The sequence below is a fragment of the Vipera ursinii genome (genome assembly GCF_947247035.1).
Source record: "Vipera ursinii genome assembly, chromosome: 1".
In the NCBI taxonomy this organism is placed as follows: Eukaryota; Metazoa; Chordata; class Lepidosauria; order Squamata; family Viperidae; genus Vipera; species Vipera ursinii.
The window spans coordinates 69,085,838-69,107,519 of record NC_139512.1 but is presented as its reverse complement, the minus strand read 5'-3'; the positions used below and the strand labels follow the sequence as shown (position 1 = coordinate 69,107,519).

The following is a 21,682-nucleotide window of genomic DNA, read 5'->3' as shown; positions in this document are numbered from 1 at the left end:
AAAAGGTCACAGAGTAAAACTGTGATTGTGATAATTATCTTTTTTCAGCTTTGCTTTATAGACTTGCAAAGATCAAAAAAATGAGATTTGGTTATAAAGTTACTTTTTCATCACTGTTCCAACGGTGAACAGTTGCTAAACAAGGACTACCTGTAACACGACAGGATTGTGTAACACTGGGGCTCATCATAACTTTGTGTGTGCCTGTACCACAAGTACAGAGTGAGATTAAATACAAGATGTGGACTGGTAGTTCAGGTGTTCATCTAGGACCATGGGGACGGGGGCAAGTTCGAATCTACCATAGATATGGAAGCTCAGTGTACTCTTAGACATGTCAGTTCCTCTCAGCCCAATTTGATAGTTTGATTGATTAAATTTATATGTCCCACATCTCACTCTGTAAGTTACTATATAACTTACCTTGCAAGACTGTTTTTGTGGGAAAGAAGAGGAAAGATCATTGTATAGGCCTTCTAGAGGAAAAATAGGTTATAAATATAATGAATAAATAAAAATATATAAATGAAGTACATAAATATTTGAATATCATTTATCTGGTTATGTTCATATTTAAAGCATGTATTTAAAATTAGAAAAATTACAAAATATACACAAAAGACTAAATATACTAAAAACAGGGATTTTTTTTAAATGATAAAAATCAGAAAAAGAGAAGAGGAACAAATTCTAAAAAAATGGATGTGCCTTACAATTTATAAAATATTTATACATTTATAAAATTTAATAAATTTTATTTATAAAATAAAATAACAAGCCACAATTGCATTTCACCTCCAAAAGAAGTCAAACTCCATGGCAAAATCTCTGGAAGTGCCCACATGTCTGAATGCCATAGCATTTCAGTGAAACGTTGAAAACCTGAACACTGAAGAGATTTTCATTCAGACTGTAGAGCAGGGGTCTTCAAACTTGGCCCTTTTATGACTTGTGGACTTCAACTCCCAGAATTCCTCAGCCAGGCATGCTGGCTGAGGAATTCTGGGAGTTGAAGTCCACAATTCATAAAAGGGCCAAGTTTGAAGACCCCTGCTGTAGAGTATGCAGAACAAATCAACATCAGAGATAGAGATGTATGCCATGCCACGAGCAGACTTTTTTTTTTACAGTGTTCAGTAAGCTGTGGTGAAGGTATTCAAACCCGGACTGTAAGCTGCGAGTTAGAACAGGGCCCTCAGGTTCAAGATGTTGCTTGCTTGAGAGAACGAAAACCTCAGCACACCCAGCCCTGCATCGGGGAGAATTGTATACAGGAGATTGGCTGGCATATTGGAGACTGGGGACTGGTGAGTATGATACACATTTCCCTAGAGGACTAATCCAGTTCTTTTCCCTTCCCTGCTTCCTCTTTCACATTCTTACAAAGACCCATTTGCATCCATACCATATTTGTTGATCTCCTGGGATCAAGAAAATAACCATAAGAAGGAGGTCAGCAACCTTGAATAGCCCCTAGGACAAAGCAAGGGCATTGTCACAGCATAGATATTCTAACCAATTGCTTTCTGGGACAGGGTGTTGATATTCACATGATCTTATCTTCTGGAAATGAAACTGTAAAGTGCCTTAGTTGTAATTGCCTCTAAAAACAATTGCCTGCAGAATCTTTGAACTATTCCTGGGTCTTATTTATCAGTCCTACTAACTGACCTGGAAATAACTCTTCCTACCAGGTCTTTGTTCTTCACCAGTTTTTTCCCCCCTGATTTGCCATGATTCTGATGAGGTTGGGATTTTGGGATTTTCAGAATTCCAAGTTAGAATGGCTGCAGGAAGACTGGAGGGTTCCAGATTGGAAAACCTCCAAGTAGCATTTGCAGACGTGTTCCTTGACACTTCACCCACAAGGCCTCTGGCCCCTTGGTGATTCTTTGCTTCTCCTCTGATTATCCATTGTTTTAATCTTTACCATTTTTTGATCAAGTGCTCAAAAAGCTGTGGTTCTGGTATCCGAACCCGCCAAGTCATCTGTGCTGATGGTGATTCCAAATTCTACACTCATGAGATTTGCCAAGAGATACAGCCACAGAAACCAACCATGCTTGGGAGCTGCAATACACAACCTTGTCATCTGCCCCAACGTAAGTTCAAAGTGGTGGTAGTCTCAGCATCTACTTCCAAGACATCTGGGATGTAGGAACAGATAGGAATCCCACCATCATATAGTTTAACTGGTAGGCTTTTCCGTTTTATCATGTTAAATTATACCTGTGTGAAACATCCGTTACAGAAATGTTGAGTTGATGACTCAGTATTCTTCATGTCCTATGTTTGATTACTGATTTGTTTAAAAAAGGGGGGATGATGCGATGCCTATTAGAATAAATGAGGTTAGCAAAAAATGAGCAAACTTCTGCCTTAGTAGATTGGACCTTACCAGCCAGTAAATTAGTTCTAGGATTGCAGTAAGAGACAACATATTTTTATGATTTGCGTTTTGTGGGGATTAAACACAGGGGGCTCATTCAGGTCACAATGTGACTTGATTTATATTTTGTTTTTCCACATAAAAATGCTAAGATTAAACCTTAGGCTTTTCAATATCCAAAAATATATTCTTTACTACTGAATTATGATTTTCTTGGGTCACAACAGAAATCTGTGATTTCTATAAAATCTAGAAAGAACTGAAAAATGTAATTGGTTTGTTGTTATGTTACTGTTAAAAGTAGTTTTTTTGGGGGGGGAATTCATTGTCTTCTCGTTGAAACTTCCCAATATTATTATTCCACAGAAATTAGTATCAGATTGGTTACTTGCTACCAATATCAAGCTATTCAGAATCAATTATTTTTTTAAAAAAAATCAGTGCTGCCGATTGCTAAAGGAGCATTCGACAATTTATTTTGTCCTGTGATCCATGCTTCCTGTTGGTGCCCTGGTTGGGTGGGAGCTGAAAGGGGCTTGACATAACCAAGCAACTTGACGCTGTGGTAATATTAGAGCTGGTGGGGCTAGGTTTCTCTACTCAGGGTTTTTTTCCTTAGGTTTTGAAGAATTTAAAGGATAAAAGAAATGCTTGGAGACTTACTAAAGCATAAGACGTCCATTTGGTGCTTTATCCCAAAAATAAAAATCGGCCCAGTTTGGAAGATTTCATGGCTATCCACTTTTATGTATATTTATTTGATTTATTTGACCATTACTGTGTCAGCTCTAGCTGAATACCTTGAAAAACAAGAAGAAAAAGAAATAATAACTATCAGTTTAAAGCTCACTACTTCTGCAAATAATAAAAAAAATCAAACTAGAAAACAGAGGTGACAGGTCATTGCCATCCTCCTAGGAATGAGAAAGAGTGACTGGCCCAAGGTCATCAGGCTGGTTTTGTGCCTAAGGTAGAATTAACACTCATAGTCTCCCAGTTTATAGCCTGGTATCTTAACCCCTACAACAAATTAAGTAATTCTCTCATCAAGAGTTAGCAATGGGAAATCCCTGAAAACATAAGGTCCTTGAATCCATAGCTACTGGATCTTTCTAAAGTTGAGCTTAAACTTGTACCTCTCCATCCATATCCTAATAACCAGAGAAGAAGCTCAGCAGTATTATTGGACTGGCCAGGAAAGAGATACTCAATTGAGTAACGTCCACATATTGATGATATCTGGCCCCGTGCCGTTAGATTACCTCACCTAGCTACTTCATGTAGATACTAAAGAAGAGCACAAAGTGGTAAACCCTGGGGAACTATGCAAAGCAGGAATCTTAGGCTGAATTCTCTACCCCACCAATGCTATCTGGAGTCTTCTCAAGGGAAAGGAAAGCCACAATACTACTGCCTCCTACTCCCAACTCTTGGAAATGGTCCATACAGATAACACAATCAATAGTATCAAAGGCCATTGAAATCAAATAAAACCAGTCTAGAAAAATTAAGAAACTCATTTCATCCTTTAAATTTTCCCCAAAACTATAAAGAAAAATGGGTCCACACACTTTGGGAGTTTTGGCAGGGATATTAATGGGGTACTGGAGGGTCAAATGGGAATTTTTTGCACTTTTTTTCTATTAAGTTTTAATTTACTCTCCTTTTCTTGAAGTTTTGCCTCTTTCTTAAGAAATATTAATATTTTCCAATGTATACTCTGGATATTAAAGTCTGTAGAACTTTTCCCTTGCGTTTTCTAATGGAGCTTTATTTCCATCTATTTTGAAGTGCCATTTTACCACTACACAACAAAGTACGTCCTTAGGCTCCCTTTAATTGATGGGTGTGGTGGTAGAGAATTTTTTTTAATACAGAATAATGCACTATATTTATTCCTATTCCTGCAGAGGTTCCCAGTATGCAAGACATCACAGGGTTCAATATCAGCCGTCGGACATTGTTGACCCGCTACCGTCCTGACCAAGGCACTGAAGGTTTGGAAACGCCAAACTGACCTTCCTTCAACAGTGTTATTTTGCCTTTCTCTGATTAGCTTTTTGACATGTTCTCCTTTCCCATTTTTAAGGAAATGGAAGTCTTACAGCTCAGGCTATAGTTCTGTAGGGAAAAGGCTTTGGACCCACTAGCCCTGCCTTCCTTTTCCTGCTTTTCTCAGTGACAGTGACAGAAAGCAAAGATGACATGACTATGAAGATGGGGAGATAAATTGATATCTGCTTCCACTCTTAGTCACTAATGCAGTGGGAACCAGTGTGCACATTTAGAAGTTGTAGCGCATGCTATGACCGTGTGGGAGAAAGGAGCTTCCTATACACAAAATAGAATCAAGATCAAGTGAAGTACTAATACCACTTTACAATGCTTTGGTAAGGCCACACCTGGAATACTGCATCCAGTTTTGGTCACCACGATGTAAAAAAGATGTCGAGACTCTAGAAAGGGTACAGAGAAGAGCAACCAAGATGATTAGGGGGCTGGAGGCTAAAACATATAGGGAACGGTTGCTGGAATTGGGTATGTGTAGTTTAATGAAGAGAAGGGTGAGGGGTGACATGATAGCAGTGTTCCAATATCTCAGGGGCTGCCACAAAGAAGAGGGAGTCAAGCTATTCTCCAAAGCACCTGAAAGCAGGACAAGAAGCAACGGATGGAAACTAGTCAAGGAGAGAAGCAACCTAGAACTAAGGAGAAACTGGAGGTTTTTAAGAAGAGACTGGACAGCCATTTGCCTGAAATGGTATAGGGTTTCTTGCCTGAGCAGGGGGTTGGACTAGATGACCTCCAAGGTCCCTTCCAACTTTATATATTATTATTATTATTATAAAATGGTGGTCATGGTGACCTGCCAATAACACAGACATACAACAAATAAACTGGAGCCTAGAATATGCTCAGGGAGAGATTCCTGCTTATGGATAACCCACTGGTAATGCCAATTCTAATAATCACCTCACTGGAGATCCAACTTAGGACTTGCCTCAAGTCTTCAACTAACTTGAATGATAAATTTAAAATGCTTTGTTAACTAGTTGTATGTCACAACTAGTATTTCCAGAGTAGACTCTAAGAATCATTTATGGTTTTGCAGAAGGCATAGGGCAAGCCTTTCCTGTCAGTATTTCCAATTCCTAATTTAAAGATACTAGAATTTTCTCAGGCAATTCTATCCTACCTGTACTTGGTCCTTAAATCACATGACTTCTGGTACTTTACAGGTTTCCTGAAAAGTAGGAAATCCTGTTGGACTTTGATTGAATACGCCAATTTTACCTAAAGACTTTATTGAGCCAGCCTTGACTCCTAGGGCAGTAGACACTTATAGATTCTTGATTTACGTATCTTGCTTGTAAGTGAATTGCCATTATCTTCTTCTGGAATAGTATTAGTATTTATTGGGCTAGATTACAGCTCCGGATTTTTTGGTGGTTGGCTATCCAAGTATTAATTAAATGCAACCCATTTAGCTTTTTGGGGGGGGAGAGGGATTAGCCAAGATGGCTGCTTTTCACTTGGCGTTCACCCAAGCTTACACTTTTTGCTTCTGTTTCACACTTCATGTTTCCTCATAGTGATATTCAATAAGGAACTATAAGAGGCAAAGAGAATACAAAATTCTGATCATGCTCAGTCTTCTTTCATGTTAAATGAGCATAAAATAAGAAAAGAAATGGCATTCATTCTATGTGCATACTGGGCATAATTCAAACGAAGACTGTCCACAATGTGTTGTTGTTGATAGTATTCACATTTAGCCCCAGTATAAATGGAGTCTATGACAACTCACTACGGCCAACTCGCTGTGGCCAACTCACCATGGCCAACTCACCATGGCCAACTTGCCATGGCCAACTTGCTGTAGCCAACTTGCTGTGGCCAGCTCACCATGACCAACTCACCACAGCCACCTTGCCATGGCCAACTCACCGCAGCCAACTCACCATGGGACAATTTGCCACAAGAGAACTTGCTGAAGGACAAGAGTTACAGTAATATCATAGAAATAGTGGAACAGAATCATTAAGAAAGAATGCCAAGGTGGCGGGGGGACAAAATGAAATGTGAATAAGAAAAATTAAAATATTTTTTTAAACTATTTTAAGTAATTGAATTGAATTGTTGAATTATCCCACAGTGAGTTGTGTTATGGTGAGTTGGCCATGGTGAGTTGTCTTGAGGAGAGTTGGTTGTAGTAAGTTGGCTGCGGCGAGCTGTCCCATTCTGGTATAAATGGCCTTTTCAAGAGTCCAGCTTGGAAAATGAATCTTGTAATACTCTTTCAGATTTCTGGAAAAAGAAGAAGGATAAGTTTCAGATGAAAAAGAAAAAAGAAAACTTTCCTTTCTCCTCCCACAATATTCCCTAATGTGTTCAGGTTTCAAATCTGTAAGCCAGGCCTTACTATGCAGTAATATAAAGTGGAACTAAACCTCTCTTTCGTTTTCCCATGCCTGTTAATTTTTCCATACATATTATGGGCTGGAAAGTATGTGAGTATGAAAAATTAATAGCACGCTGTTTTATTTTCTTGATTCTAATCCTCTCATCAAGATCCTGATTCCTCTTGCTCCCCGTTCATTATTACCCCTCTGTCTGATAACTGTAGCACTGTACAGCTGCAAAGTAATCTTCCTGGACTCCTAGAAAGTAAACTAAGAGAAGCTATCTGCTTCCAGGCAACCAGTCCATCCATCGAACGCCTTGGGTGTTTATTCCCATTTTTGCTCCTCAAAGATTTGTTCTGTGAGAAGGGGAAACATAATGAGAAAATGTAAGAGGTTACCACTGAAAGGTATTGTCTTTTGTCTCCTCCCTAAGTTCTGTGAATGAAGCAAGGAGTTTGCTCAATATTAATCATCTTTTTTTTTTAATCCCATTTATATCCCGCCCTTCTCCGAAGACTCAGGGCAGCTTACAATTTTAAGCACAAACCAATGTGCTTAGCAATAGCCTTCATTCTATGTATATGCCTGCTTATTAGGGCTTTCGGGGGACCCCAAGCGGCATTATTACAAAGTCAGCTTAATTGCCCCCAACAATCTGGGTCCTCATTTTACCTACCTCGGAAGGATGGAAGGCTGAGTCAACCTTGAGCCTGGTGGGACGCGAACCTGCACCAATTGCAGGCAGCTGGTGTTACTTAAGGAGGCATTAGCCCACTGCTCCACCAAGGCTCTTTGAAGCTGCTAGCTAAGTCTTTGGACCTTTTCCATTTCCCTGAGGGATTTTTCAGATTATATGTATGAACAATTAAGCATCCTCAGCTATGATCCTAATGGCATCATAAACAAACAAACAAAAACCATTATTTTACCTAGGATAGCTTTGTTTCACTGTCAAATGGATAGACCCAACTTTGCAACTGATATTGTAGGAGAGCCATGTTGGTCTTTGGTAGGCCAAAATCAGGAGGAGTCTGGTAGCACTTTATCAGACTAGCAAATTTGATTAAAAGGTACAGATTTTTCATGAGTTATAGCTCACTTTATTAGGTGCATGGAGTGGCCACCAAAATTTATGCATCTTAATAACATTCGTTAGTCTAATAAAGGGCTATCACACTCCTTTTCGTTTCTAACAATTGATAGTAGAGGTAATTACTCTAATTTGGGGGTGTATTGTGCTAGATTACTTATTTTCAGACTTTCTGCATAATGATTATCAAGTGATAAGCCTAGTAAGTACAGGTGATCTATGTCAGGTAAGCAAGAATGAATGTGGTGGGTTGAGGGAAGGTGCAGGGATATTGGGGTAAAAGAAAATAGAGAAACCTGTGTAGATCTCACTACTACACAACACCTCTAATAAGAGTTTGCCCAAATGAAATATGATTACAAGCTATATAGCATTATATTATGTTTTCCTTGAAAGTTCCAAAGGACTTTCCTCCTATATTTTTCAGTTTCTAGACATGAAAGAATAATCCAAACTGGCTCTACTCATCGCCAGGTCCAGCTAAATGAGAGTCCTCGCTCCAATTTCTTACCTCTTGGACGGGATTCTTACTCGGACTCTTCTGTGTCCCGTCGGTCCCATTCTTATCCAAATGGTGGCGGTAATGATCAAGACTGCAACCATACTCCTCATGGCTGTTGTTCAGATGGTCGCACTGCTGCAGCAGGTCCCTTTGGCCAAGGCTGCCCACTTGATTCTTGCCATCTGAGCAGGTAGGACTAGCTCATTAAATGAGCAGTTTGCAGGTAAAGCTGATATATTGGGTTGCTTTGAACATGTTACTATTCCCCCCCCCCCAGATATGGGTGCTGCCCTGATGGAATATCACGTTCCCATGGACCTAACCAAGAAGGGTGCACACAATACTACAGTGATGTTTACACAAGCAGAAATCGTGTTACTCCCACTCCAACAGTAAGTGATGCAAACTTCTACATGTTCCAGAAGACATGTTGGAATATAGTTATTTCCCCTTAACTATCCCATATACAGTGACTGAATTTATCCAAAATCAGTGCTGTTTTTCCTGTGTCCTCTTGATAAATTTGATGCTTCCATAGATATCTGCAAACTGAATTAGGTTCAAAAGTTCATCAGCTCTTCTGCCCCGCCAGATGAAAAGCAAGAGAAATTAGCTTTCCTTCCAACTCCACAATTCTATGATTTTTCTATTTCTGCAGACAATTCCTCCAAGATAGAGTAACATATTATAAAGTGTGTTCTGCTGTCTTTCACAGAGTATAATGGGCTATTTCCATTCATCCCATTAAAATTAGCAGTGTAGCTTTTTGGTATTTTATTCTGTAAGAAAAATTGTAACTGAATTATGAACTGTTTCTGGATTGATTCAGTTGAATGTGCTCCTTCATAAACATTGTTGAATGGTATAATTTGAGTAACATCTGGTTTTCTCTAAGACAAGCCAAGTTCTTGCCCAGGAGGTGCCAACAGAGGAATGCCGAGGTTCTATGTATGGTTGCTGCTATGACAACATTGCCTCTGCTTTAGGGCCTCAAGGGGAAGGATGTCCCACAAGACTCAGCCAATGTAAGTGACATTTGGTTTTTGAAATGTGGTAGCATTTCACCTAGCAACAGCCACGACTATGAGGAACAGTTGTAAGTCCCCTCGTTCAGACCCATCCTAACTTTGAATAGTTTGCTGAATGTGGTCACTGAATGTGCACTACTGTGTACTATACAATCAAAAATCTGATTTAAAAAGACCTGTCAGTGTTCGACCTGAAACATATAAATATCATTATATCTGAATTCTGTGGTCTATATTTCTTGCACAGAAAAATATTTTGTGCTTTTGCAGTAAGATTTTACAGACTTTGTACATTCCAAGGCTCTTCATAAGAAAGATTCACCAATACCTTTCTATTTGAAGTAAAACTTGTTCAGGCTCCCAGATGAAATCACTTGCATACATACATATCACACAATTCCTTTTTGTATAGTGCTTCCCAACCTTGGCAATTTCCCAGGGTGAGAACTTCAACTCCTGGAATTCTCATCAATGGTGATGCTGGCTGTGAAATACTAGGATTTGAAGTTCACACATCTGAGGATTGCCCAGTGAGGAATTACTGCTTTAGGGGAAGCAGATTCATGCAGGCATGGGGAAAAGTAGAATATAGGAAGCCAAAGAAATTGATAGCATGATAAATAAACAATATACAAATATCATTTCTCTTTTGGCCTTTGCTGCTAGCTTATCCTGTCCAGTGTCTGTTACCCAGTGCCCATGGTTCCTGCACAGATTGGACAATACGTTGGTATTTTGTAAGCGATGTTGGAAAATGCAATCGATTTTGGTATGGAAGTTGTCATGGGAATAAGAACAACTTTGCTACTGAAGAAGAATGCATGAAAACCTGCCACGGATCAATGGGAAGAAGCTATGTGAGTATTCACCATCATGTCGCAAGTCCTAACATCCACTCTAGTTCTCAACTGCAAGAAGGGAACACAGAGGTAAACCCACAACAATTTGGAAAAACTATAAGTCACAGAACAGGAAATGAAGGTCATAGTGATAGGACTTCCTCCAATCAAGATGCCTTACCTGAATCTGAACAAGGAACTAGCTTGCTAGAAAACCAGCCAGAAAGTTCTCATCACTCAAGTACTCTTGGTGAAATTAAAAGGGACACAGTAGACCATATGCATGGTTTGAGTGAGACTGTGATTTCCAGACACTCAGAGAAGCAGCTGACTGTGAATGGCCAGACCACACAACATGAAGAGTGGAGGAGGGAATCTGGAACAGATGGATTAACACAGAGAAGATTTGGGTATCAAATCCCACAAGGTTCTACTTTTCAATATTCTCTGAACAGGTACGTATTTGCATTAGCACGGTTTCCCACAGAAATATTGAGGATATCTTGCTAACTTTTTAGAGTCATGCTTCATACAAGTTCCTATCTAACCCACTATGAATATCCATTTTGGGGAAAACTGCTACATCTCTTTCAGAATCGTCTTGGATGGATCAGAGTCTTCTGCAGTAGAGGCAGGCCTAGGACAAAGCATTCGTTTTCTCTGTAAGACAGACAATTCCCACCTATCTAGAGTTGAGTGGCAGAAAAATGGACAGCCGATCTCATCTGATAGGTAGGTCTGATCCCTGGATCCACCTCATATGCCCTGTGAATGGAACTTTGAGGTCATTGGCTTCACATTTGAAATTTTCAATATTTAAACCTACAACCTCTGATCATGGTATGAACTTCAGTGAGCTTTACATGCATGTTTCCATTGCTGCATTACAGGTACTCTTTGACTTGTAACAGTTTGTCTAGTAAACCGTTTGAAGTTGCAACGGCACTGGAAAAAAGTGACTTATGACCATTTTTCACACTTAATGACCATTGCAGCATCCCCATGGTGACAAAAGTCAGAGGCTTGGCAACTGGCATGTATTTACGATGGTTGCAGTGTCCCAAAATCATTTGATCACTTTTTGCGACCTTCTGAGAAGCAAACTCAATGGGGAAGCCAGATTCACTTAACAACCATCTTACTAACTTAGCAGCTGCAGTGATTCATTTAACAACAATGGCAAGAAAGGTCATAAAATGAAGCAAAACTCCCTAAACAAATTCTCACTTAGCAACAGAAATTTTGGGCTCAACTGTGGTCATACGTTGAGGACTACCTGTATTTCACTGTCTTCACATACCCAGTAAGAAACCTGCCAGCCATTCATTTTTAGCATCGCTCACTTGCTCTTATTCCCATAACCAATCAGAGTAAGTACTATTAATATGCATTTGACCCTGTCAATGACTATGCCGTTCTATGTCAACTGATTATGTCAGTGACTGTCACTGAGTTGGTGCAATTTCCAATCTACCATATTTGACAGTCCTCTAACTTTCTTCCCCTGTAGGCATTCCTACCAGTCTGACAAGTCCCTGGTGATTAGCCATCTCAGGACCGAGGATGCGGGGATCTACACCTGCGTAATTTCAAATGGGAGGGTGGAACGCAGACAGATTGAGTTGCTGATCAAAGGTTATTTATTCTTTTGTTACTCAAAAGACCCATAAAGCAAGAAACTGCTTGTCCTGATGTAGCCAGCAGGTCATTCTACATTTTTTTTTCATCAGTGGAAAATAATATCCTTTCCAAATTGCCACAGAGTACAAAACACATGCTATCTTTATCCTGCTCTGTGGTTCCAATGCTTGGAAAGCTCTCCTCCATCTTATGGGAAACTTAGTACAAGGAAAAGCTCCTAGCCAAGGAAACCCTGGAAAGAACCATCCCTTTGTCAGCCCCCAAAGATTTCTGAAAGTCCAATCCTGATGGCTTCTTTGTCCTATTTCTTTGTATAGAAATCCCTCGATCTACGCTCACCCAGGGAAGAAGGCATCAACTTACTCACGATCAAAGTCCCCAGCACAGGATCTTTGGCACAGGAACTAATGATGGGTGGTCACATGTTTCTTCTCTACATCCTCAAATAACATACAGGTATATTTTTCAACTGCTCAAAGCAGCTCGTGTTCCACATATTGTGCCGCGTGCTTCTTAAGAGATGTTTTTGGAAGCTGATCAAACAAGAGCAGACTATTTAATCACAGTGCTATTGTATCTAATCTTAATGCTTAGAAATCAGCTCTGCCTTTCCTTTACAGCTACAACAGAATCTGGAGCAACTCTAACCTAGTTTTTCTCAGAAGCGTTCCCCCCCCCCTTTCTTCTCACTGGTTGGACCTGATCGGGCAGCTGAAAGAACCCTGAGGGACTTAATTTAAGCAACCACTGATATCAAAGTGTTTTAATGAAACCATTTTATGCCCTAGGCGGTTTTCTGTATTTTGCTTGGCTCCTTGAGGAGGATCCTACTGTTAGAAGGAAACAATCATTAAGAAATTAATTATTGTCTTTAATAAATATTCGTTATAGAAATAAAACCATACTGCAGGAAACAAATTCTAGCAAAGCAAGGTATACAGGCAAGCGATTAGTTAAGTAGCTTATTTTCACTGATCACTGGGCAGTTTTGTAATAAAACTCAGTGGCCAGCTTGCAGCCCAGGTTCACATGCATCAGCTCAAAATTACTTCTCTCGTGTAGTTGGGCATCATCTCATTAACAACGGTGAGTCACATTCTAGAATGTTGCTCCACTAAAAAGGACTAAGAAATGCTGCAGTGACAGATGACGAAATATAAGAGCTTATCTTTAGCAACTTGTCTTTTTTTTAGAGGGCTCAGTATGACAGTGGGGTTGAGCATACGTACGTCATTTCAGTGACAAGGGTAACTCTTACACCATCTTCTGCAAAGAAATCTGCCTGGAAGAAAGTATAAAAATGGAATAGGTAATCTGCTGTTCCCAGTTCTAGTCATTGATCCCTGAACCATCTCTAGCAATTGCTACTAGCTTCAATAATTGGAAATAACCCTCCAGTCAAAAACTAGAGTGCATGCATGGAACATTATCAAAGGGAATGGGAGTCATTTGTTTTGCAGTCATGTGTCTTAAGTATTCAGTTACGTTATTCTTTATTCTTGCTTACAGGTTAGGAGTCCTAACCTGCTGTATCTGGATTAACTGGCTGGTGTAGGTCCCTAGACAGCTGCATGATTTTGTTGAAATTTTTGCTGAAAACATCACACACAGCCAGATAAATTATAAGGAACACATTCGGTTACATGGGATTCTTGTGGCTAGCAGCATTATCTGGGCCTGTAGCCAAGAGAACAGTTAGCGGGGATGTATTTATACAAACCTACATTTGGTAAAGTGTTAAGAGACAGCCCCACACTGGCTGAAGAGGAATCTCTGTATTGGTCCAATTAGATTCAAATCATGGTGAAAGGAAAAAAGAGTGAAAGTTCAATTATATAATACAGATAAATTTAATTTATCAAATTTATACACCTTTTTCAGCTTCTTCTTCTTCTTCAAGGAGATAATGTCAGGGTTAATCTAACTTCCATTAGAAGGAAAAGCAACGCTCCCAGCTTTGCTCTCTCCCCCCCATTCCCCCTCAGCTTCCTGAAAATGGGAAACAACCAGATCCTTCTCCTTATAATTGAATTGGTCTCGGTGACTCCAGTGGAGAATGCAGATCTACAAATAACACAGAGCCAAATCATAAATGACTCTCTAGGTTAAAATCAGTACTTTAAATTGTAGTTAAAGATTAATGGGGAGCCAATGTACAGTCAGGAATAAGATGTAATATATTCTCACCTACAACTGTTGATTCTGGCTGCTGCATTTTATACAACTGAAACTTCTGGATAGCTTCTAAATACCCAAATAGAGCCTGATACAATACTCAAGATGTATGATGATGCCACATGAATCGCCTAAGTAAAGCTAGCTTGGTCACTCAACAGTGAGACACTGGTGAAGTGGGGACAGCAACGCCTGCATTTCCTGCATGGCATGAGAAAAGTACATCTTCCTTCCCCTGTCCTGACCACTTTCTATAGAGGGACGATCGAGACCATCCTGTCATATGGCATTACTGTCTGGTTTAGTAGCATTACTGCTTCAGGCAGGAAGGTGGTGCAGAGAGTGGTGAGGATGGCAGAAAAGATTATTGGTAATTCATGTACTTTGTTTTGAGAACAGGCAACAGAATTTCATTTTTAATGTGTGCCAGTGTGCTCAGAGTAAAAATGGCAATAAAAGTTATCTCATCTCATCTTATCTTAAAGTCCACATATCTCAGATAAGGTTGTAATTAGTGCAGCAGCCCAAGTTGGGCAAAGACTGATCTAGCCAAGGTTGCCAACTGATGAGCCAGTAGGAATCACAAATCCTTGGACATATACTCAGCAGATTCACTATTTGTTGTTCTCCACTTGTGTCCCAGGCATCACTTCTACCACTTTATCCTCCAGATATTTTCTCAAAAAAAGACCAACAGGAAACTATGCAGAGACAGAGAGAAACTGCTCTGGAATTATTTTGGCTTGGGCCTGAGATACCATCTTTTGCCAATGGCAAACCTGGCCTTCAGCCAACTTGGTTACAGATTGACAAGGAAATCCCCCAGCACTTGCTGAAAAGAGCGATTAAAATCAAAGAAGGAATTCTGATCCTTTAAAAAAACATTTTATGTATCTACTTTGCAGGTTAAAAATGTATAAGAATGAGCCTTCGATAGTTGATGCTAGCATTGGTGAACAAGTCCGACTGCCTTGTCGCGTTGAGTCTTCCCCCTCTTTAACCATTGAATGGCAGAAGGATGGCCATCCTATTTCATCTGCCAGGCAAGTTATATCTTTGACAATATTACTCTCTCATTTTGCTGTCTTTGTGCAAAAGTCCAATGCCTCCAATAAAGTAGGTAAATTAAGTGTGTGTAAATTTTCGCTTTCTGTTTTTCCCTTAGGACACTCTCTTCTCTGTATTACTCTACAGCCATGCTTTCATATTTCAGTAGGCCTTTTTTTCCTATTCACATTTTCCTCTATTTTTTCTCCTACTTCCTTACATTTTTCTGGTCCACATGAATTTCTGTATAACCTTTTGTGATAACCTGCTATTTTTTCTTAAGCTAGAAGTCTCTGTAACTGTTTAATGCACAGCAACTGACTTCATATAACGTGGTTAACAAAATCAGTTAGTCTGTGTTCACATAATATTTATTTACCCTTAACCTTGGTTTTGTGTTACTGAATGAGTTGAGCAAACAGATTACATTTTGTCACAGGTAGGTCTTGGGTTACAAAAACATTTAGGACCAGGAATTTCTATAGCTAAGCAACATGGTCATAAAGTGCCATGAGCACATTACTTAGCAACAGCAATTCCAGGATCCATCATAACCCTAGGATCATGTGGGTCATTAAGTGGGAAGAGGCAGAAGTCCCAGGTAATCAAGCTGATGTTTTCTGCCACAAGTTGGGGAGAGATGCATGATGCATGTGGAGTGTGGGGCAGGATGGTGTAGGAGGGTCAGGGTGGGTGCTGTAGGCCGGTGCCACAGGAGGCAGGTGTGCCACGGACAGACTACCAACCTTAGGTAGATGTGTGGGTGCCACAGCAGAATGCCACAGGCAGGTACTAAGGATTACAGATAAGCAAAAAAAGCAGCAGGAGTAACTTCAAACTTCCTGCTGTCTTCCCTATTACTTTACTTGTGGAAAGCTGGCAGAGAATGTTGGAAATTGTGATCACATCTCACTCTGACATTGTAATTGCAAATTCGGCACCGAACTCCTACCTGATCGCATGACCTTGGAGGTGCTGTGATAGTCAGATCTCCCTCTTGTTTAGCATTATCACACAATATCTTTGAAGGATCGCCGAATAAGCGGTCATAACTCAACCAACCACACCTTTTTCATAGCATTTATTTCCTCCCTGTACTGCCCTATGTTTAGTAGAGCATATCACAAAGGTGAAATAGCTCCAGCTAAAGAAAGCTGAGTAAGATGGCCTGAAATGCACCATGTTAAAAAAAAAACTGGGAAAACCCAAGCAGACAGCCTTTCCCTCCTTTATTGTCAATGAACTTTGCTAAACATGATCAGGGTGGTTGGAACACAGCATAATGTAATAATGATCAGTATCTAGGACTAGGCAGTTTCAAATCTTCTCTCAATCATGGCATTCTGAATTGACTTTGGGCCAGTCACCGATCCTTAGTTCATCCTCCCTCATTAAATTCTTACTGTGGGGATAAACTAGGAAGACCCTCTCCCATGTACATCAGAAGACAGAATATCAAAAGGATGTCCTAATTTTCCAGAGACTATCTCTCTATTATACATTCCTGCTTTGTCTGTTCAAATAGCAACTCATTCATTTTAATGACTTACTCAATATTTGTGGGCTAAAGTGATCCGTCAAAAACTTTCATTTGACAACCTGGATGTTGGTTGTTCTTAAAACTGTTTATAGTAGTCTGCCTGGATGGATACCTTGCATTGTAATTATACTCAGCTCAATGCTTCTTGTATTTTGGACTCCTGCATGTTTTAAGTGAAACAGCCAACTTACTACCAGCTGCTCAAAAAGATTAGTTTTAAGAGTGGACTGATTCACACAGGATGCAAAGTTAAAACCAAACACCTTTACAGTTTATGTTTCCTTAAGAACCCAGCCAACTGTGGTTTACGCAGCAAACCATGGATTAGTCCAATATAATCCAGCTACTTTTAATTAGCTTGCAGCAATTAGGCAGGACTGATGACACCTGATCCCAGAGAGATTATTAACATGTTTGAATCTTAGGAGCTCATAACTCATATTCAGAATACATTTTGAGCCATTAGCCTCTTACAAAAAGGAGTCTCTAATCTGTGAGTAAATGTATTTCCTCTTCTTCTAAAATTCATTTTTTTTTAATTTTAATCTCCAGGCATAGGCAGCAACCTGATGGTGCCCTGCTAATCAGTCATCTGACATCTGAAGATGCCGGCTTCTTTACATGCATTGCTTCTAATGGCCGGGACCAAGATCAGAAAAAAGTTCAAATTAGACCTAGAGGTAGTAGTGTGTGTGGGGGGGGGGGGGGAGTTTTACTTCAGTGTTATCCAAATATAAGTAATGAATTTGCTGCTGGAGAAAAATATGGTCCTTTTTTGTGCTACTGTTATTAAATTAAGCTTTAGTTGTGGATTAATATATCCAATCTGGAGAGTGAATTATCAGCATATTTCCGGCAATTGAAACCTGCTGGCAACAAGAAAATTAGTAACAGCTGAATGTTGTGTTTAAGATTACAGAACTAACTCTACAGGATTGTCTGAAATGGTATACGGTTTCCTGCCTGAGCAGGGGGTTGGACTAGATGACCTCCAAGGTTCCTTCCAACATTATTACTATTATTGTTGTTGTTGTTGTTGTTGTTATTTTGCTTCACAATTCTCTTTAGGCATGAGATCAGTCTAGTTTCATCAGTGGTATCATCAAATAATCTGAGTGAGATATTTAGGGTTTCCCCTAAAGTGTGCCAGGTTCAAGAGGTGTAGAAAATTATTCAATACAAGTGTTTTAAAAAGGTTTGGTGGTGATGGTTAAAATAATTCAAATTGGTTTAAGCTCCTAGTGGAAATATTGCTCTAGAAACAAGAAAACGGGCCTCTGGAAATTGCTGCTGCAGTGACTTATTTGTGCGCAAGAGAGAATAAATGTAGGAAGGAGATATAGTTACTGCTATGAGAACAGTTTCTCCTTTAATCAGTATAGGAACAACCATAGAGAAGAGATTTGAGATTGAGATTTATTAAATTTATATGCCGCCCTTCTCCCCAAGGACTCAGGGCGGCTCACAACAATAAAAAATTTAAAAACATAAAGTACAAAATTTAAAAAAAGAATTAAGCAATGGATGTAATAAATAAATGACAATTTAACCCAATAAAATCCAAATTTAAAACCATAAGTCAGTCCAGGCCCACTTGTTGGAACATCCATGTCTTCAGGTCACGGCGGAAGGACCGAAGGTCAGGGGCCGTCCGCAGCTCCGGAGGCAGCTCATTCCAGAGGGTCGGTGCGCCCACAGAGAAGGTTCTCCCCCTGGGGGTCACCAGACGGCATTGCCTAGCCAATGGAACCCTGAGGAGGCTGACTCTGTGGGAGCGAACCAGGCGAAGGGAGGTTGACAATGGCAGCAGGTGGTCTCGCAAGTACTCTGGGCCTAAGCCATGTAGGGCTTTAAAGGTTATTACCAGCACCTTGAATCGCACCCGGAGGGCAACCGGAAGCCAATTCAGCTCGCGCAGGAGTGGTGTAACATGCGAGTATCGAGATCCTCCCATAAGCACCCACGCGGCCGCATTTTGCACCAGCTGAAGCCTCCGGGTGCACTTCAAGGGCAGCCCCATGTAGAGGGCATTACAGTAATCCAGGCAAGAAGTGACAAGGGCGTGGGTGACCGTGCATAGGGCATCTCGGTCCAAAAAGGGGCGCAACTGGCACACCAGGCGAACCTGAGCAAAGGCCCCCCTGGTCACAGCAGTTAGATTGTCTTCCAAGTTAAGCCGTGAATCCAGGAGGACACCCAAGTTGCGGGCCCTTTCTGAAGTACTTAACTGTGGCTGATTGGTTACACAATGTTTCTCTGTGTTGAATTCTATTGTGGATATCATGTTGAGATTCTTCTCCCATGTAGATGGTCTTTCAGCTAGAAAGGCCAAGTTCACACGAGCAGAGCAGGGCTGTTCGATCAGAGCTGCATTTTCAGAACATAACTTGATGACACTTGGGCAAAATTTTCCTGGAATTGAGGACACTCTTTTCCTCCCTAGGAGACCTGAGAATTATTGACTTGCTGCCCAGGCTTTCTGTGTCTGAAGGGGAGAATGCTCATCTTCATTGTGTTGTGACAGGCAACAATGTAAACATAAGATGGTCAAGGTAAGCAGAGGGGAAAAATCCCCAGCTATATTTACTTATCCTTTTAGTACTACTGAAGCATGAAAGAAATTATCAAGCAACAACCAACTACTTGGAAGATGAATCCAGATTTAGTTTTCAAACTCATTTGAAATAACCCCGTTTATTTATGTGTTCCTTGGAAGACTTTCTGAATACAAACCCTCCCTTTATTTCCTTGTAACTGGGAGTTGGGGACAGTGTGCAGCAACTGCAAGACCACTAATTATTTACTTCTGCATAGAAATGGGGTTCCAGTAAGATCAGATGGTCATCGTATCCATGTGTCTCAAGATGGAAGCTTGTTTCTAAACAATGTTCAGCTTGGTGATGAGGGCTCCTATACGTGTAATGCTTACAGTAGCAATAATTCGGTCAGTGCCAGTACAGATGTGAAAGTCATCAAAAGACGGCCAGAAGGTGGGTGTGCCTATTTGTTCTTTTTAAATTTTCTTCGTTTCCAGTACTGGATTTCACAGCAGGTGCAACCTTAAATGTGACATGTGCTTTTCCTTCCAGGACTGGAAATGTTTTCTGTTGTAGACCCACTGTAGAAACATACCCGATACCTCTGGGCTTCCTTTTTTTGTTTTAGAACCCTTACATTATATCTGCTACTCTTTAATGAAAGCGTATGTGTATGGAAGGCAGAGTTGAAAAGAGAATTATTTGCATCTGGAAGTGGTTAATGTCTCTTTATGAAGGCAAGATGGCACCTGCCTTCGAAGAAGCAGTAGTGCATGCTCTCCTGAAGGGGTTATCTTTCAATAGAGCCATATTGGACAACTTCGGTACTGTCTCCAACCTTCCCTTTTTAGAGAATACGCTTGAGAAGGTGATGGGGGGATCAGCTACAAAGCCAAAGAAGTAGATTTACTAGGTATCTTTCAGTCACTATCCAGGCACTGATTTAATTGTTTTTTAATGTTTGTAATGTTTATATTGTTATTTATATTTATGCCCTGTAAACCGCCCTGAGTCCCTTTGGGAGAAGGGCGGTATATAAATCTCAATAAATTAAATTAAATTAAATTAAATTAAATATGAAAGGAAAAAAAACCTGTGAAGGATGTCTTGGATGCTTCCAAATGCTATTAATTTCTTGGTGGGGATTAATACCATCAACCATGGCATCCTTACGGATTGCTGCAGTGGTTGGGGGCACAGTTCCGCAGTAGTCCTATTTCCACTTGAGCCGTTAGTAGCAGCTAGTAATTGTTAAGGGAAAAGCTGTTGAACCTGTAATTATTCCAGATTGCAGGGTTTGGTCCTCTTTCCTGTGGTTGTCTCTATGAAATCGGTTAAATTATTCCTCAGTTTGGGGCAAACCTAGCCAAGGCTGGAGATGCTATGAGAATTTAGAATTGAGAGTCACTGGGAGTCGGGCAGCATATAAATATAATAAATTATTAATTGGTGCCTAAAATCTTGACACTCCTTTTTGCCACAGCTGGTAAGGGGGCTGAAAAGCAATCCAGCAGTCCGCCTCTGCATGCTTTCCTATAAAGTGGTATTTTTGCATAGTCAGAAACAATGAAATCATTGAGACAAACCAGTCCCTGTTATTTACAAATAAATTCTATTACATTCAGTAACAGTTAATATTGCTTGGAAGACAATTTTAAGGTCGAAGGCTTTTAAACTAATGCCTGTTTGACTTCAGGAACTACTAAGCTGTAACTGCTGTTGTAGCGCAGAGCATTTATTTTCAGCCTGAAACAGCTGTTTGCCATTGAGAGAAATAACTCGGCAGAAACCAATCAATTTTCTCTCAAAATGCGCTAATGCTGATGTGGCCATTTGCTACTTTTGAATGTTTGCCAAGAGGTAGATTCCATTCACAGTATTTTTTTGCTGGAGCTGCAGCAGATAGGAATATTTTCCGCTGCATGCAGTTAAATAGCCATAATGTAAATAACAGTAAAGTGAACTACTGTAATCGCTCCCAGTTGATTATGAAAAACACCTTGTTTGGTTCTCTCTCATTTCCTTTCTTTCCTTACTCTTCTAGTGCCAGCATCCCTCCCTGTGGACACAAGCAGGGAATGTGCTGATCAGCCACACCTTGCTAACTGTGATCTGATTCTACAGGCTCAACTCTGCAACAATGAGTATTATTCCAGCTTCTGCTGTGCCAGCTGTTCTCGCCGCTATGGCTGAGTCACAGGCTGACTACCTTTCTTGCAATCCTACTCCAGAAGCACTCATCTCCCGTCTGTTTATCAAGCATACACACGGGTAGTCAATACAACTAATGTGAGAACAGGGAGAATAGTTGGCAGAAATGGTACCTTCCCCTTCCTAAACTGTATTTTGTTTTGCAAGAGAAAATACCAATCCTCTTAACAGCAGGCTGAGGCTTTTCATTTAAGGAAATGAAGAATTGTTCCACTAGCAAAGCTTAACAATACAGACAAGAATTACAAGTTAAGTGGGAAAGTTGCTTCAAGGATAG

The 21,682-nt window shown here is 40.3% G+C and overlaps 1 protein-coding gene across 1 annotated transcript in view; it reads left to right on the top strand.

Moving 5' to 3' along the window:
- PAPLN (papilin, proteoglycan like sulfated glycoprotein) overlaps positions 1–21,458 on the top strand; it is a 77,935-nt gene extending 56,477 nt beyond the window's left edge. The window contains exons 14-28 of the mRNA XM_083350538.1: positions 1,131–1,307; positions 1,946–2,102; positions 4,300–4,386; positions 8,313–8,577; positions 8,665–8,779; positions 9,283–9,412; positions 10,082–10,709; positions 10,849–10,986; positions 11,765–11,889; positions 12,213–12,351; positions 14,976–15,113; positions 17,210–17,337; positions 19,101–19,209; positions 19,472–19,647; positions 21,239–21,458. Of these exons, the coding sequence (XP_083206664.1) occupies positions 1,131–1,307; positions 1,946–2,102; positions 4,300–4,386; positions 8,313–8,577; positions 8,665–8,779; positions 9,283–9,412; positions 10,082–10,709; positions 10,849–10,986; positions 11,765–11,889; positions 12,213–12,351; positions 14,976–15,113; positions 17,210–17,337; positions 19,101–19,209; positions 19,472–19,647; positions 21,239–21,387 (2,661 nt within the window). The 3' untranslated portion in view covers positions 21,388–21,458. The remainder of the gene's footprint in view (positions 1–1,130; positions 1,308–1,945; positions 2,103–4,299; positions 4,387–8,312; positions 8,578–8,664; positions 8,780–9,282; positions 9,413–10,081; positions 10,710–10,848; positions 10,987–11,764; positions 11,890–12,212; positions 12,352–14,975; positions 15,114–17,209; positions 17,338–19,100; positions 19,210–19,471; positions 19,648–21,238) is intronic.
- The last annotated feature ends 224 nt before the right edge of the window (positions 21,459–21,682 follow it).